Source organism: Lepidochelys kempii, chromosome 1, assembly GCF_965140285.1.
Source record: "Lepidochelys kempii isolate rLepKem1 chromosome 1, rLepKem1.hap1, whole genome shotgun sequence".
NCBI lineage: Eukaryota > Metazoa > Chordata > Testudines > Cheloniidae > Lepidochelys > Lepidochelys kempii.
In genome coordinates, this window is record NC_136380.1 from 12,079,463 (window position 1) to 12,092,475 (window position 13,013).

At 47.1% G+C, this 13,013-nt stretch overlaps 1 protein-coding gene across 1 annotated transcript in view; it reads left to right on the forward strand.

Moving 5' to 3' along the window:
- The first annotated feature begins 376 nt into the window (after nucleotides 1–376).
- RNF169 (ring finger protein 169) overlaps nucleotides 377–13,013 on the forward strand; it is a 49,425-nt gene continuing 36,788 nt past the window's right edge. The window contains exon 1 of the mRNA XM_073334195.2: nucleotides 377–715. Coding sequence (XP_073190296.2) covers nucleotides 406–715 — 310 coding nt within the window. The 5' untranslated portion in view covers nucleotides 377–405. The remainder of the gene's footprint in view (nucleotides 716–13,013) is intronic.

Consider the following 13,013-nt stretch of genomic DNA (forward strand, 5'->3'; position numbering starts at 1 on the left):
GGGGGAGGGGGGCAGAGCAAGCCGGGGTATCCCTGGCCCAGGTGGGGGGAGATGCTGGAGCAGTGGGGTGCTGGGGGAGGGGGGCAGAGCAAGCCGGGGTATCCCTGGCCCAGGTGGGGGGGGGGGTGCTCGAGGAGCAGACCAGGCTGGCCCGGGTGGGGGAGGGGCATGGAGGCCAGCTGCGCACCCCGCCCCCTGCGGGACCAGCCTGGAACGTCAGGGATCTTCACGCGAGGGGGCGGGGCACGGCGGCCCCGCCCCTGGGGACGATTCCCGAGGGGGCGGGGACACTCTGCGGGGCCGCGCGGGCTCATGAATATTACCCGCCCTGCCCTGCTGAATATGGATGAGGTGGGCGGCGCCGCGGCCTAACGCTCCGCTCCAGTCCCTGCCAAGGCTGAGAAGATGGCGGCGGCGGCGGCGGGCCCTGGCGGCCGGGCCGCGGCCCCGGGGCGGCGGGGCCGGCGGCGGCGGGCGCCGGCCGAGGAGGAGGCGGCGGCGGCGCGGGCGGAGTGCCCGCTGTGCCGGGAGGCGCTGGTGGAGGCGGTGACGCCGCCCTGCCGCCACTCGCTCTGCCGCTCCTGCTTCCAGCGCTGCCTGCAGGGCCCGGGCCTCTGCTGCCCGCTCTGCCGCAGCCGCCTCTCCACCTGGGCCCGCCGGCAGCAGAGCGGGGCCGCCGCGGGAGGAGGCGGGGAGCAGCGAGCGCCGGACGAAGGTGCGGCCGCCTCCGGAACCTCGCCTCAGCCGGGGGGGGGCGGGTTACATGCCCTGAGTGCGCGGGGCTCAGCCGGGGGGCGGGGCGCTGGGCTATGGGACCCCCCCGGGATCGGTGACACACAGTGCGGGGGGGGTTACATGCCCTGAGTGCGCGGGGCTCAGCCGGGGGGCGGGGCGCTGGGCTATGGGAAACACCCCCCCCCCGGGATCGGTGACACACAGTGCGGGGGGGGGGGGGTTACATGCCCTGAGTGCGCGGGGCTCAGCCGGGGGGCGGGGCGCTGGGCTATGGGACCCCCCCCGGGATCGGTGACACACAGTGCGGGGGGGGTTACATGCCCTGAGTGCGCGGGGCTCAGCCGGGGGGCGGGGCGCTGGGCTATGGGACCCCCCCCCGGGATCGGTGACACACAGTGCGGGGGGGGGGGGTTACATGCCCTGAGTGCGTGGGGCTCAGCTGGGGGGAGGGGCGCTGGGCTATGGGACCCCCCCCCCAGGATCGGTGACACACAGTGCGGGGGGGGTTACATGCCCTGAGTGCGTGGGGCTCAGCCGGGGGGAGGGGCGCTGGGCTATGGGACCCCCCCCCAGGATCGGTGACACACAGTGCGGGGGGGGTTACATGCCCTGAGTGCGCGGGGCTCAGCTGGGGGGAGGGGCGCTGGGCTATGGGAACAACCCACCCCCCCACACCCGGGATTGGTGACGTACAGTGCTGGGGGGGGGGGGGGTTACATGCCCTGAGTGCATGGGGCTCAGCACTGGGGGAGTGGTGCTGTGCTGTGGAGTGGCCCCCCTAGGATCAGTGAGACATTGGGATGCAGGGGTTACATGCACTGAGTGCATGGGACTCAGCCTGGGGCAGGGTGCTAGGCTGTGGAGGGTGTGCCCCCCCCCAGGATCAGTGACACAGTGTGGTGTGTGGGTTACATGTATTGAGTATTGTAGGGCTGAATCCAGGGGGCTGTGAAGGGGCTGTTTTCACCACGATCACACAGTGGGGGATGAGGGGATTACATGCACTAAATCTCCAGGGGCTCAGCTCATTTCTTAGAGTGGTGGCACTCAGCTCATGGGGGACACTGGGTTCTTTCTCCCTCTATGATATTCTGCTGAATGGGGGTACAGGAAAGGGGCTGGAGTGACTGAGTTTTGGGCTCAGTATAGATATATGCTCAGATTGTGCAAATTCTGCACAGCCTTTCAAAATTATTCTAGCCTTCATAGCTGCATAGTGAACTTTCCAAATAAATAATCCATAAAAGGCTGTCTGCCTCAGTCTACAGAAAGCCTGAAATATTGACTCAGTGATGTGTGAACTCTCTTGCCCCCATCCTTCTAATTTGGGTGGATTAAGACCTTGTTGTCATAATGTATTGTGATTATTTTCTTGGTGTTAGCATTGCCTCCTTGTTACTGCTTCTCAGCCTAAGTCATGCCATTGTCCGATAGAACTGACTTTCTAAAAATGGTAGGTCTGCATTGAGGGAGGATATGTTATCCAGGGTTACATATCCTGTCACATCAGTAATTAACCATTACGCTGAAGGCCACACAAGCTTTCAGTAAACTAGAACAGATTGCAAACTCTCTTTCTGTAACATACAGCTTCTTACATCTCATCTTGAAGCTGGTCGCTTTACAGGAGCTGGTAGCTTCTCAGACTGTCTGGGTTGGCCATGCAACTGTAGTCAAGAGACAAGATCAAATAAAGTCCAAAAACTCAGTTTTTCTTGAGCTGACTTGCTCATGTTAGAATAACTTCTTAAAATGGTGAATTGAAAGAGTAGAGGGAAAGGTGGCATTGCCACTTCTCTCATTTCTACATTTAACTACATCATATAGTTAATCAGTTGTACCTGTGTCCTCTAAATAGGTAATCAGTTTTTCACTTTATTTGTGTGCGTCATACCAACATGGAAGAGAAAAACATGAATCGCTAACGCACTGTGATTCGAATACCACAGAGGTTGACAGGTGGGCTCTGGGTCAAGGGGAGTACCTAGAATTACTTTAACTCCTTGAAATTGACTGGACTCCTGTTGACAAGAACAGCCGGACTAGGTCAGACCAATGGGCCATCTAGCCCAGTGTCCTGTCTCTGACAGTGGCAGATGCTTCAGAGGGAATGAACAGAACAAGGCAATTTTGAGTGATCCATTCTCTGTGGCCCAGGCCCAGCTTCTCGCAGTTGGGAGTTTAGGGATACCCAAGGCATGAGGTGGTGTTCCTGTCAATCTTGGCTAATAGCCTGTAATGGATCTGTCCTCCATAAATTTATCTAGTTCTTTTTTGAACTCAGTTATGAGGTTCTTTTAAATAGAAAAGTTGGTGTCAACCATAGGTATCATTTATAATGCTTGAGCTGCATTTGCCCTCATGCTGTACTTTTTTTACCCATCACCCTAAATGTTGTTTGACTGGGGTGTGTGCTGAGGGGAACCAGAGCAAAAAAACTAGATGGAAGGTCCTTAAGCACCCCAACGTAGGTTACTTTATGAATGTAAGCAGGCAGTAGAGACAGAGACTAGTGGTTCTTACTGTTGAAGTGAATGCAGGGTTATTGTGTGAGATATTGATAAGTGATATCTCAAGACAAAATACTTTAGAATTAAGCTTGTAAGTACATGGCAGTTGCCTTAAACCAACTTTATTACAATGTTGAGCTTTTAACCAGTTTCTCTGTAGTGAGTTGTAATAGGTCTGTTCTTAGGGGAGAAGAGTGAAAGGAAATAAAATAACTACTGTATTAAAATATCTTTTGGCTATTTTAGTCAACAAATAGTGACAACATGAATTTATTTTAGAAAAGTCAATAAAGGGCAGACTGAGGTCTCGGGGTGTGGATAATGTATTATTCCTCTTCTCTGTATATGCTTAGCTTCAGATTAATAGTGCAAAGTCTTTAAAACTCATTACCATAATTTTGGGTGTAGAATTGAAAATTTTCCTATAGACTGAGATGGCAGATTGGGAATTATTTTGTAACTGGCAAAATATATAGTCCAGAAGTAAATGATTACTGAGGTATTTTCTTTGGCATCAGGTTAGTCAGCTGGTAAAAGTAAGGTCAGTTCATCTGTATGGTGTTAGGAAAAGAGAAAAGTTTTGTGCCAAAGGGAGTCTCTTCTTGGCAAAATATTTACTAGCACTAAATTCATCACTTCTTTTGGCTAATTCCTTGTCTATCTGTAAAGCAGGCAACACAGTTGAGGGAACACTCACTACAAACAACTTTCTTCTAAAAGTTGTAGCTATAACACTTGATCATTTAAAAAATTAACTCTTCACCACTGATGCTTTTTCATTAGCCATGCACCATTAATACTGATGTTTACCCTCTGGAGACTGGACAGTGTAAACAGATTAGCTAGTTTCACTTTCTCATTCTCAAACATTAACATAAGGTTTGTCTTCATTGCAGCAGTTATTCTGAGTTAGTACACTCTGCTGTGAAACAACACATGACAAGTGATTGCTAATCCGTTCATTCTGCTAATCCAGTTGATGAGTTTGGCTAACTCTAGTTGTAGCCTGTAGCTGCGTATCTCCACTGCTTGAGCATCAGCAGTAGAGCTTCAGTCCATGTCCCCTGAGTTAAAGGCGTGGATGAACCTGTAGACTGTTCTTAAATCTCTTCTACCCTTCCCCCCCCCCCCAAAGATAAGTAAATTGTTAGCTGTCTTGGTTGTGTAGAAAACATTCAAAATGAAACCCAAGAGTAGTTGTTGCAGTGTTGTCTGCAATGTACCTGAAAGGGTAGCTCTCAGGTGTGAACTGCCCTCTGCTTTGCAGGGGGTGTTAACTCAGTGATATGTCACTATTGTTAGAGTAGATTGTGTAGATCTTCATCATATGATATTCCACCTTGAGTGTCTACAGGTTGTGGGTAGGTCTTTAACAAATGGCAGTGTTGAAAGGGAACTGGGCTTAGCTTTAAAAAATTGAGGAAACTCTGTGTAGGGGAAGTGTTAAAACAGTGGTGGTCCTCTTCTACACTTAGCACTATTACTGTACATTAGCACAAAAGTGATTTTTCCTTCCTTGGTATTCACCCCTTCTTGTCAACTGTTGAGAATAGCCCACTTCCATCTTAATTGAATTGGTTCATTAGCGGTAAGGCAACTCCCATCTTTTCGTGTGCTGTGTATTTATACCGGCCTCTGTAATTTCCGCTCCATGCATCTGATGAGGTGGGTTTTAGCCCATGAAAGCTTATGCCCAAATAACTTTGTTAGTCTCTAAGGTGCCACAAGAACTCCTCGTTGTTTTTGCTGATACAAACTAACACGGCTACCACTCTTAAACCATTTAAAATAATGACAGGTTTCAGACTAACAACCGTGTTAGTCTGTATTCGCAAAAAGAAAAGGAGTACTTGTGGCACCTTAGAGACTAACCAATTTATTTGAGCATAAGCTTTCGTGAGCTACAGCTCAAAGCTTATGCTCAAATAAATTGGTTAGTCTCTAAGGTGCCACAAGTACTCCTTTTCTTTTTATTTAAAATAATGTAGACAGGACTTTGGGGTGGGATTCACAAGGGAAACTAAGTGCCTAACTGCCACTTTAGATGTCTACATCCAAAATTTAGATTTTCATAACCCCTGCTCAGCTGCTGCCTAACCTGGTAGGTGACTAAATTTCTGCTACTGGGAATGTACACAGCCACCTCAGTCCTGAAATTCCTGAGCACTCAGTGCTGAACTCAAGCCTAAGCCTCTGTAGGATTCACAAACTAGGATCAGGTCCTACAGGCAAGAGGCAGTAGATGTGGTCTGAGGCCATGTCATGGTATGTCTACCAGATTGAGTCCTGCATAAAACACAGAAGAAGGAGATGATGCTCCCCTGAGGATGGGGAGCAATTGTTCCATGAAAAATATTCACCCACAGGTGATATGGTGCTCCTATCATTTTTCTGTGTACGTTCATTTGAGAGCATAGTGATTGACTGGTTTCAGTCATGTTATTATTGGGACATTTAGTGTGCTGGCTGAGATATACCACATGTTGTGATAGATATGAGTAGGACCCATGGATTTGAAAGGTGTGTTGGGGGAATATTGACCACTGTAGCAGTGGAATTTTGTCTGCCGGTTTTGCATCAGTTGTTGTAGCAGGGCCTAGTGCCACTGTGAACTGGTGGGTCCTGATCTGTGGGGAGCTTGCTTCTGATGATGAGATTTGGGGTGTTGTTTTTAGGCCAGAAGAGGGGGTTCAGGAAAGATGTCTTTCAGGGTGGAGTCCTCATTGATGATACCTTGTATGGATTCCAGTGTGGGGTGGCATGTGACCATTAAGGATGTGCAGTCAGAGGGTTTTGTTTTGGGTTTTTTTTTTCCCCATATTGAAGCAGCTTCTCTCTGGATATTTAGGTAGCCCGTTCCATGGTGCAATCTATTTCTCTGGTGGAGTGTCCTTGTTTGATGAAGTCAGTTTTAAGTGTGTTAAGGTGTGTATACCAGACTTTCTCTATGGATCATATCCTGTGGTATCTGAGTGCCTGGCTGTAGATAACTGATTTCTTGGTGTGTTTGGGGTGGTGAGTGTGAGCAGGTCTACACTTAAAACACTGCATCGACGCAGTTGCACTGATGCAGCTGTAGCGCTTTAGGGAAGACGCTGTACCCCAATGGGAGCTCTCCTGTCAGCGTAATTAATCCACCTCGGCAAGAGGCAGTAGCTATGTCAGCGGGAGAGCTTCTCTTGTCAACGTAGCGCTGTCTACACCATGCTTAGGTCAGTATAACTACATCGCTCGGGGTATGAATTTTTCACACCCCTGAGCGACATAGTTGTACTGAAATAATTCTGTACTGTAGACCTGGCCTGTGTCTGTGAAGATAAGTATGGTGATCCATGGGTTTCTTGTATATAGTCTGTAGGGTTCCATTGTTGAATCTGATAATAGTATCCAGGAGGCTCATGCTGGTGAGGGAGTGTTCTGTTGTTGTTGAAACTAAAACTAAGTTTTGTAGACTCCCTTTTAACAAAACTTAATTTTGGGCATGTACTAAAATAAAATAGAACTTTTACCATTGGACAAAAGATAAATTCCTTAAGAGTCTGGCGGAGGGAATGGGAGTGCATAACCCAAGGCTGACTGTCAACAGAAGAAATCCAGACAAAAAACCCTCTGTACAGTGAAATGTATGAGGATCATGTCAGTTTCACTGTGCTTCTGCTTTTGTGAGAGCACTGAAGGTGGCAGTGGGGATGGCGGAAAAGAAACATATGATCCTGTGTAAGAAGGGAGACAAGTGAGAGGCAAAAACACAGATCTTGTCTATGCTGGGCAAGTGCATCCTGTTAGAAAGTGTGTTAATAAGAATGATGTTAAACACAGTTTTGCCCTTAGTGTCCTTGTATAGACTAGAAAAATAGGTAGCTTGAAAACATTTTACCTCAATTACCCTGTCCAGTTAATGTGCTTTAAACATGAATGGTATTGTTCATACAAAGGCCAAATAATATTTGATTTGTTAGTATGGCTTCTGTCTACCGCAGTGCTTTTCAACCTAGGGGTCTGCAGACTATGTCTTAGGGGTCTGCAAAAGGTTGTTGTTACCATAGAACAGCGGTTTTCAACCTGTGGTCCGTGGACCCCTGAATGGCTACGCAGGTGGTGTCAGAGAGAAGGCTTTGGATTCTTTGACCATGGGATGGTGTTCCAAGAAGGAGGAGTGCTAGGCAGAGACGGGCTCCACCTAATGAGGAGAGGGAAAAGCATCTTCGCAAGCAGGCTGGCTAACCTAGTGAGAAGGGCTTTAAACTAGGTTCACCGGGGGAAGGAGATCAAAGCCCTGAGGTAAGTGGGGACGTGGGATACCAGGAGGAAACACGAGCAGGAGAGTGCAAGAGGGGAGGGCTCCTGCCTCATACTGAGAAAGAGGGACGATCAGCGAGTTATCTCAAGTGCCTATACACAAATGCAAGAAGCCTGGGAAACAAGCAGGGAGAACTGGAAGTCCTGGCACAGTCAAGGAATTATGATGTAATTGAAATAACAGAGACTTGGTGGGATAACTCACATGACTGGAGTACTGTCATGGATGGATATAAACTGTTAAGGAAAGACAGGCAGGGCAGAAAAGGTGGCAGAGTTTCACTGTATGTAAGGGAGCAGTATGACTGCTCAGAGCTCCAGTATGAAACTGCAGAAAAACCTGAGAGTCTCTGGATTAAATTTAGAAGTGTGAGCAACAAAGGTGATGTCGTGGTGGGAGTCTGCTATAGACCACCGGACCAGGGGGATGAGGTGGATGAGGCTTTTTTCTGGCAACTCACGGAAGTTACTAGATCACAGGCCCTGGTTCTCATGGGAGACTTCAGTCATCCTGATATCTGCTGGGAGAGCAATACAGCAGTGCACAGACAATCCAGGAAGTTTTTGGAAAGTGTAGGGGACAATTTCCTGGTGGAAGTGCTGGAGGAACCAACTGGGGCAGAGCTCTTCTTGACCTGCTTCTCACAAACCGGGAAGAATTAGTAGGGGAAGCAAAAGTGGATGGGAACCTGGGAGGCAGTGACCATGAGATGGTCGAGTTCAAGATCCTGACACAAGGAAGAAAAGAGAGCAGCAGAATACGGACCCTGGACTTCAGAAAAGCAGACTTTGACTCCCTCAGGGAACTGATGGGAGAATAACATGAGGGGAAAAGGAGTCCAGGAGAGCTGGCTGTATTTTAAAGAATCCTTATTGAGGTTACAGGGAGAAACCATCCTCATGTGTAGAAAGAATAGTAAATATGGCAGGCAACCAGCTTGGCTAAACAGTGAAATCCTTGCTGATCTTAAACACAAAAAAAGAAACTTACAAGAAGTGGAAGATTGGACAAATGACCAGGGAAGAGTATAAAAATATTGCTCAGGCATGCAGGAGTGAAATCAGGACGGCCAAATCACACTTGGAGTTACAGCTAGCAAGAGATGTTCCGAATAACAAGAAGGGTTTTTTCAGGTATGTTAGCAACAAGAAGAATGTCAAGGAAAGTGTGGGCCCCTTACTAAATGAGGGAGGCAACCTAGTGACAGAGGATGTGGAAAAAGCTAATGTACACAATGCTTTTTTTGCCTCTGTTTTCACGAACAAGGTCAGCTCCCAGACTACTGCACTGGGCAGCACAGTATGGGGAGGAGGTGACCAGCTCTCTGTGGAGAAAGAAGTGGTTCGGGACTATTTAGAAAAGCTGGACGAGCACAAGTCCATGGGGCCAGATGTGCTGCATCCGAGAGTGCTAAAGGAGTTCGCAGATGTGATTACAGAGTCATTGGCCGTTATCTCTGAAAACTCATGGCGATTGGGGGAGGACCCGGACAACTGGAAAAAGGCTAATGTAGTGCCCACCTTTAAAAAAGGGAAGAAGGAGGATCCGGGGAACTACAGGTCAGTCGGCCTCACCTCAGTCCCTGGAAAAATCATGGAGCAGGTCCTCAAGGAATCAATTCTGAAGCACTTACAGGAGAGGAAAGTGATCAGGAACAGTCAGCCTGGATTCACCAAGGGCAAGTCATGCCTGACTAATCTAATTGCCTTCTATGATGAGATAACTAGCTCTGTGGATGAGGGGAAAGCAGACATGTTATTCCTTGACTTTAGCAAAGCTTTTGACATGGTCTTCCACAGTATTCTTGCCAGCAAGTTAAAGAAGTATGGGCTGGATGAATGGACTATAAGGTGGATAGAAAGCTGGGTAGTGATCAATGGCTCCATGTCTAGTTGGCAGCCAGTATCAAGTGGAGTGCCCCAAGGGTCGGTCCTGCGGCCGGTTTTGTTCAATATCTTCATTAATGATCTGGAGGATGGCGTGGATTGCACCCTCAGCAAGTTTGCAGATGACACTAAACTGGGAGGAGAGGTAGATACGCTGGAGGGTAGGGATAGGATACAGAGGGGCCTAGACAAATTAGAGAAATGGGCCAAAAGAAATCTGATGAGGTTCAACAAGGACAAATGCAGAGTCTTGCATTTAGGATGGAAGAAACCCATGCACCGCTACAGACTAGGGACCGAATGGCTAGGCAGCAGTTCTGCAGAAAAGGGCCTAGGGGTTGCAGTGGATAAGAATCTGGATATGAGTCAATAGTGTGCCCTTGTTGCCAAGAATGCTAACGGCATTTTGGGCTGTATAAGTAGGGGCATTGCCAGCAGATTGAGGGATGTGATCGTTCCCCTCTATTCGACATTGGTGAGGCTTCATCTGGAATACTGTGTCCAGTTTTGGGCCCCACACTACAAGAAGGATGTGAAAAAATTGGAAAGAATCCAGCGGAGGGCAACAAAAATGATTAGGGGATTGGAACACATGAGTTATGAGGAGAGGCTGAGGGAACTGGGATTGTTTAGTCTGCAGAAGAGAAGAATGAGGGGGGATTTGATAGCTGCTTTCAACTACCTGAAAGGGGGTTCCAAAGAGGATGGATCGAGACTGTTCTGAGTGATAGCAGATGACAGAACGAGGAGTAATGGTCTCAAGTTGCAGTGGGGGAGGTTTAGGTTGGATACTAGGAAAAACTTTTTCACTAGGAGGGTGGTAAAACACTGGAATGCATTACCGAGGGAGGTGGTGGAATCTCCTTCTTTTGAAGTTTTTAAGGTCAGGCTTGACAAAGCCCTTGCTGGGATGATTTAGTCGGGGATCGGTCCTGCTTTGAGCAGGGGGTTGGACTAGATGACCTCCTGAGGTCCCTTCCAGCCCTGGTATTCTATGATCCACAGACTATGCCTAAGATTTCCAAAGGGGTCTGCAGCTCCATTTGAAATTTTTTAGGGGGTCTGCAAATGAAAAAAGGTTGAAAACCACTGCTCTAAACAGTCCATTTCCCAGGATAGACAAGGACCCAGTGGGAGAAACAGCTCAAACAATGTGAAGCGGGGGATAGAGCCATAGTAGAGGGGTAGGAGACTGACAGAAGGAGGGAGTTGCTGTACGAGTGGCAATGACTCCTAGCTGAAGACAGCATTTGGTACCTCATTCTGTTGACCAGCAGAGATTGGGACAGCTGAAGCTAGAACACTTAGCAGCAAAAATGTATGAGAATGAAAATAGTTATCTATAACTCAAACTATAGTTTTAGCCATCCACCCCCCCACACACACACTGAATTAAACCCCTTCCTTTCCGTCTCCACACAAGCACTTGAGAATTGCTCAGGGCTCTGTGTGTCTTTTATAAGGTGGGGGCCCATTTTATTCCCACTGCATTCAAAAAATGAAACAAAGCCGCTCTAGGTCGGAGGAATATCTCTTTACAAATTGAAGCTTACCCCCAGTTCTAGTAGGCCTTCATGAATCTGGCAGCTTGTTTGTATTCAGTGCATTGCTGTCATTCATAAAATGGCATGTTAATTATGAAAGAGCTTCAAGAAGCAGGAAGTTTGTGACTTCCCTGTCCTAGCATGGGGGTAATTGAATTGGGGAAATCTTTATCTCACTCTCTGCTAGCCATAACCTGCAGAGATAATGTTATTATGCTGTCTAATATTTGCCATAGTAAAATGAATAACAATAAATTTAGATACAGTTTAGGCCTGCATCTAGCATGGCAATTTAAGGGCACTTGTTTGTTAACTCACTGGTGGTAATGCAAATATTAAATTATGTGGCAGCACCCTAATGCCCCAGTGAGGATTGAGGCCCCTTTATGTGAGATGCTGTACCCACACATAAAACAAGGTCCCTACCCTGAAGAATTTATAATCTAAAAACACAAGCCAGACAAATCCTAATACGCAGATGTGAGCAAAACATAAAGGTACCAATCTTATTAGTTACATTTGTTTCCCCCATGAACCATCCCTTCTACCATCATCTCCCTAATTAACTATAGGAACAGATTACCAAGGCATGTGGTAAATTCTTCAGCACTTGCAGTCGTTAAATGAAGATAGGAAGTCTTTCTAAAATGCATGATCTTGTTAAGCTGCAAGTTATTAGGCTGGAAGCAGGAACCACTAAGTGAAATTCTGTGGTTCATGTTTTGCAGGAGGTCGGAGTAGATTATTTGTATTTCAGTAGCACCTATGAACCCTACGTACAGACCAGGACCCCACTCTGCCCGCCACTGTACAAACACAGAACAAAGAGACATAGTACCTGCCACAAAGAGTTTGCAATCAGAAAACAGACAACAGGTGGATACTGACAGATGAGGCAGCAGAAGGAAACAGACAGTATTGGTCAGCATGATAGGCAGCAGTCTCACCATACTTGCTGCCTAGCTATTGTTAAGTTTTAGCAGGCCGATGATTTTGGAGATTATTACAAAGTCCCATTTGGCCTTGAAATATATGAATCCTTCTGTTTGGATGCCTTGGCTAATATGCTCCTCCACTGCTGACTCAAAGTGCTTCCGCTTTATATTATATTGTATTTTATTGCTTGCCTGTTGCCTCACCTTTCTGTACGTCTCCTTCCCAAATCTGTTTCAGCTCTAATCCGCATCTACACCTTCCCTTATTCCTCTTCTGTGAATTTTCAGTATACTTCACAGTTTTGCTGCCAGGGGTTCTGAAAGCATCCTACGTCTCTGATGGCCTGCTTCCTCTGTCCCAGTGCTGCTCTGGTTGCTGCTGCTCAGGTCTGACTCCTGGGAATTAGTATATTCTACTGCCTGCATGTTTTGGGACGGCTGTGGGGATATTACAAAATTTATGACATAAATTGTCCAAACCTTAAGATAGTATAAGTGTTTGCTAAGGTTTGAGAAATGAATTCCACTCTCGAAGACCATCTTTACTATCATAGGGATGGAAAAGACTTAGTAGGTCATCTAGTCTCTCTCTTTCTGGCATTGCAGGATTCTTCCCTGCAGTGCATTCTCTAGTGCTTTGCCCAGTCTAGTTAAATAATGGAATTTCCACCACTTTCTTTGAGAGAGCAGGCTACTTACTAGATCTCACTTTCAGGAAGAAATTACTGCTCTTTTTTTTTTTTTTTCAGCCTAAATTTTCTTAATTTCTGTCCTTAGCTTCTAGTTATAGTCCTTGGATTGTTCTAAGGAATTCCTTTCCCTACTCAGTGTTCACATCCTTAAATCTTTTGAAGGTTGTGAAAAACTTCTTCTTTTTCTGAAGATAAAAGAATAAATAGGTTTTATCAGGGCTTCCTTCCTTCCTGCCCCCATTTCTGCACCTCTGTATCACTGAAATATTTACATAAACATAATTTATATTTAAAAGCACTAGCCTCTGTCTGTGAATGAAAACATTTTCTACTTTAAAATGTAAAAAGGGAAGCAGGGAGACCCTCAAAGTTTTTATGATGTCTACCAGGAAACCAAGAGTGACAGTGGTC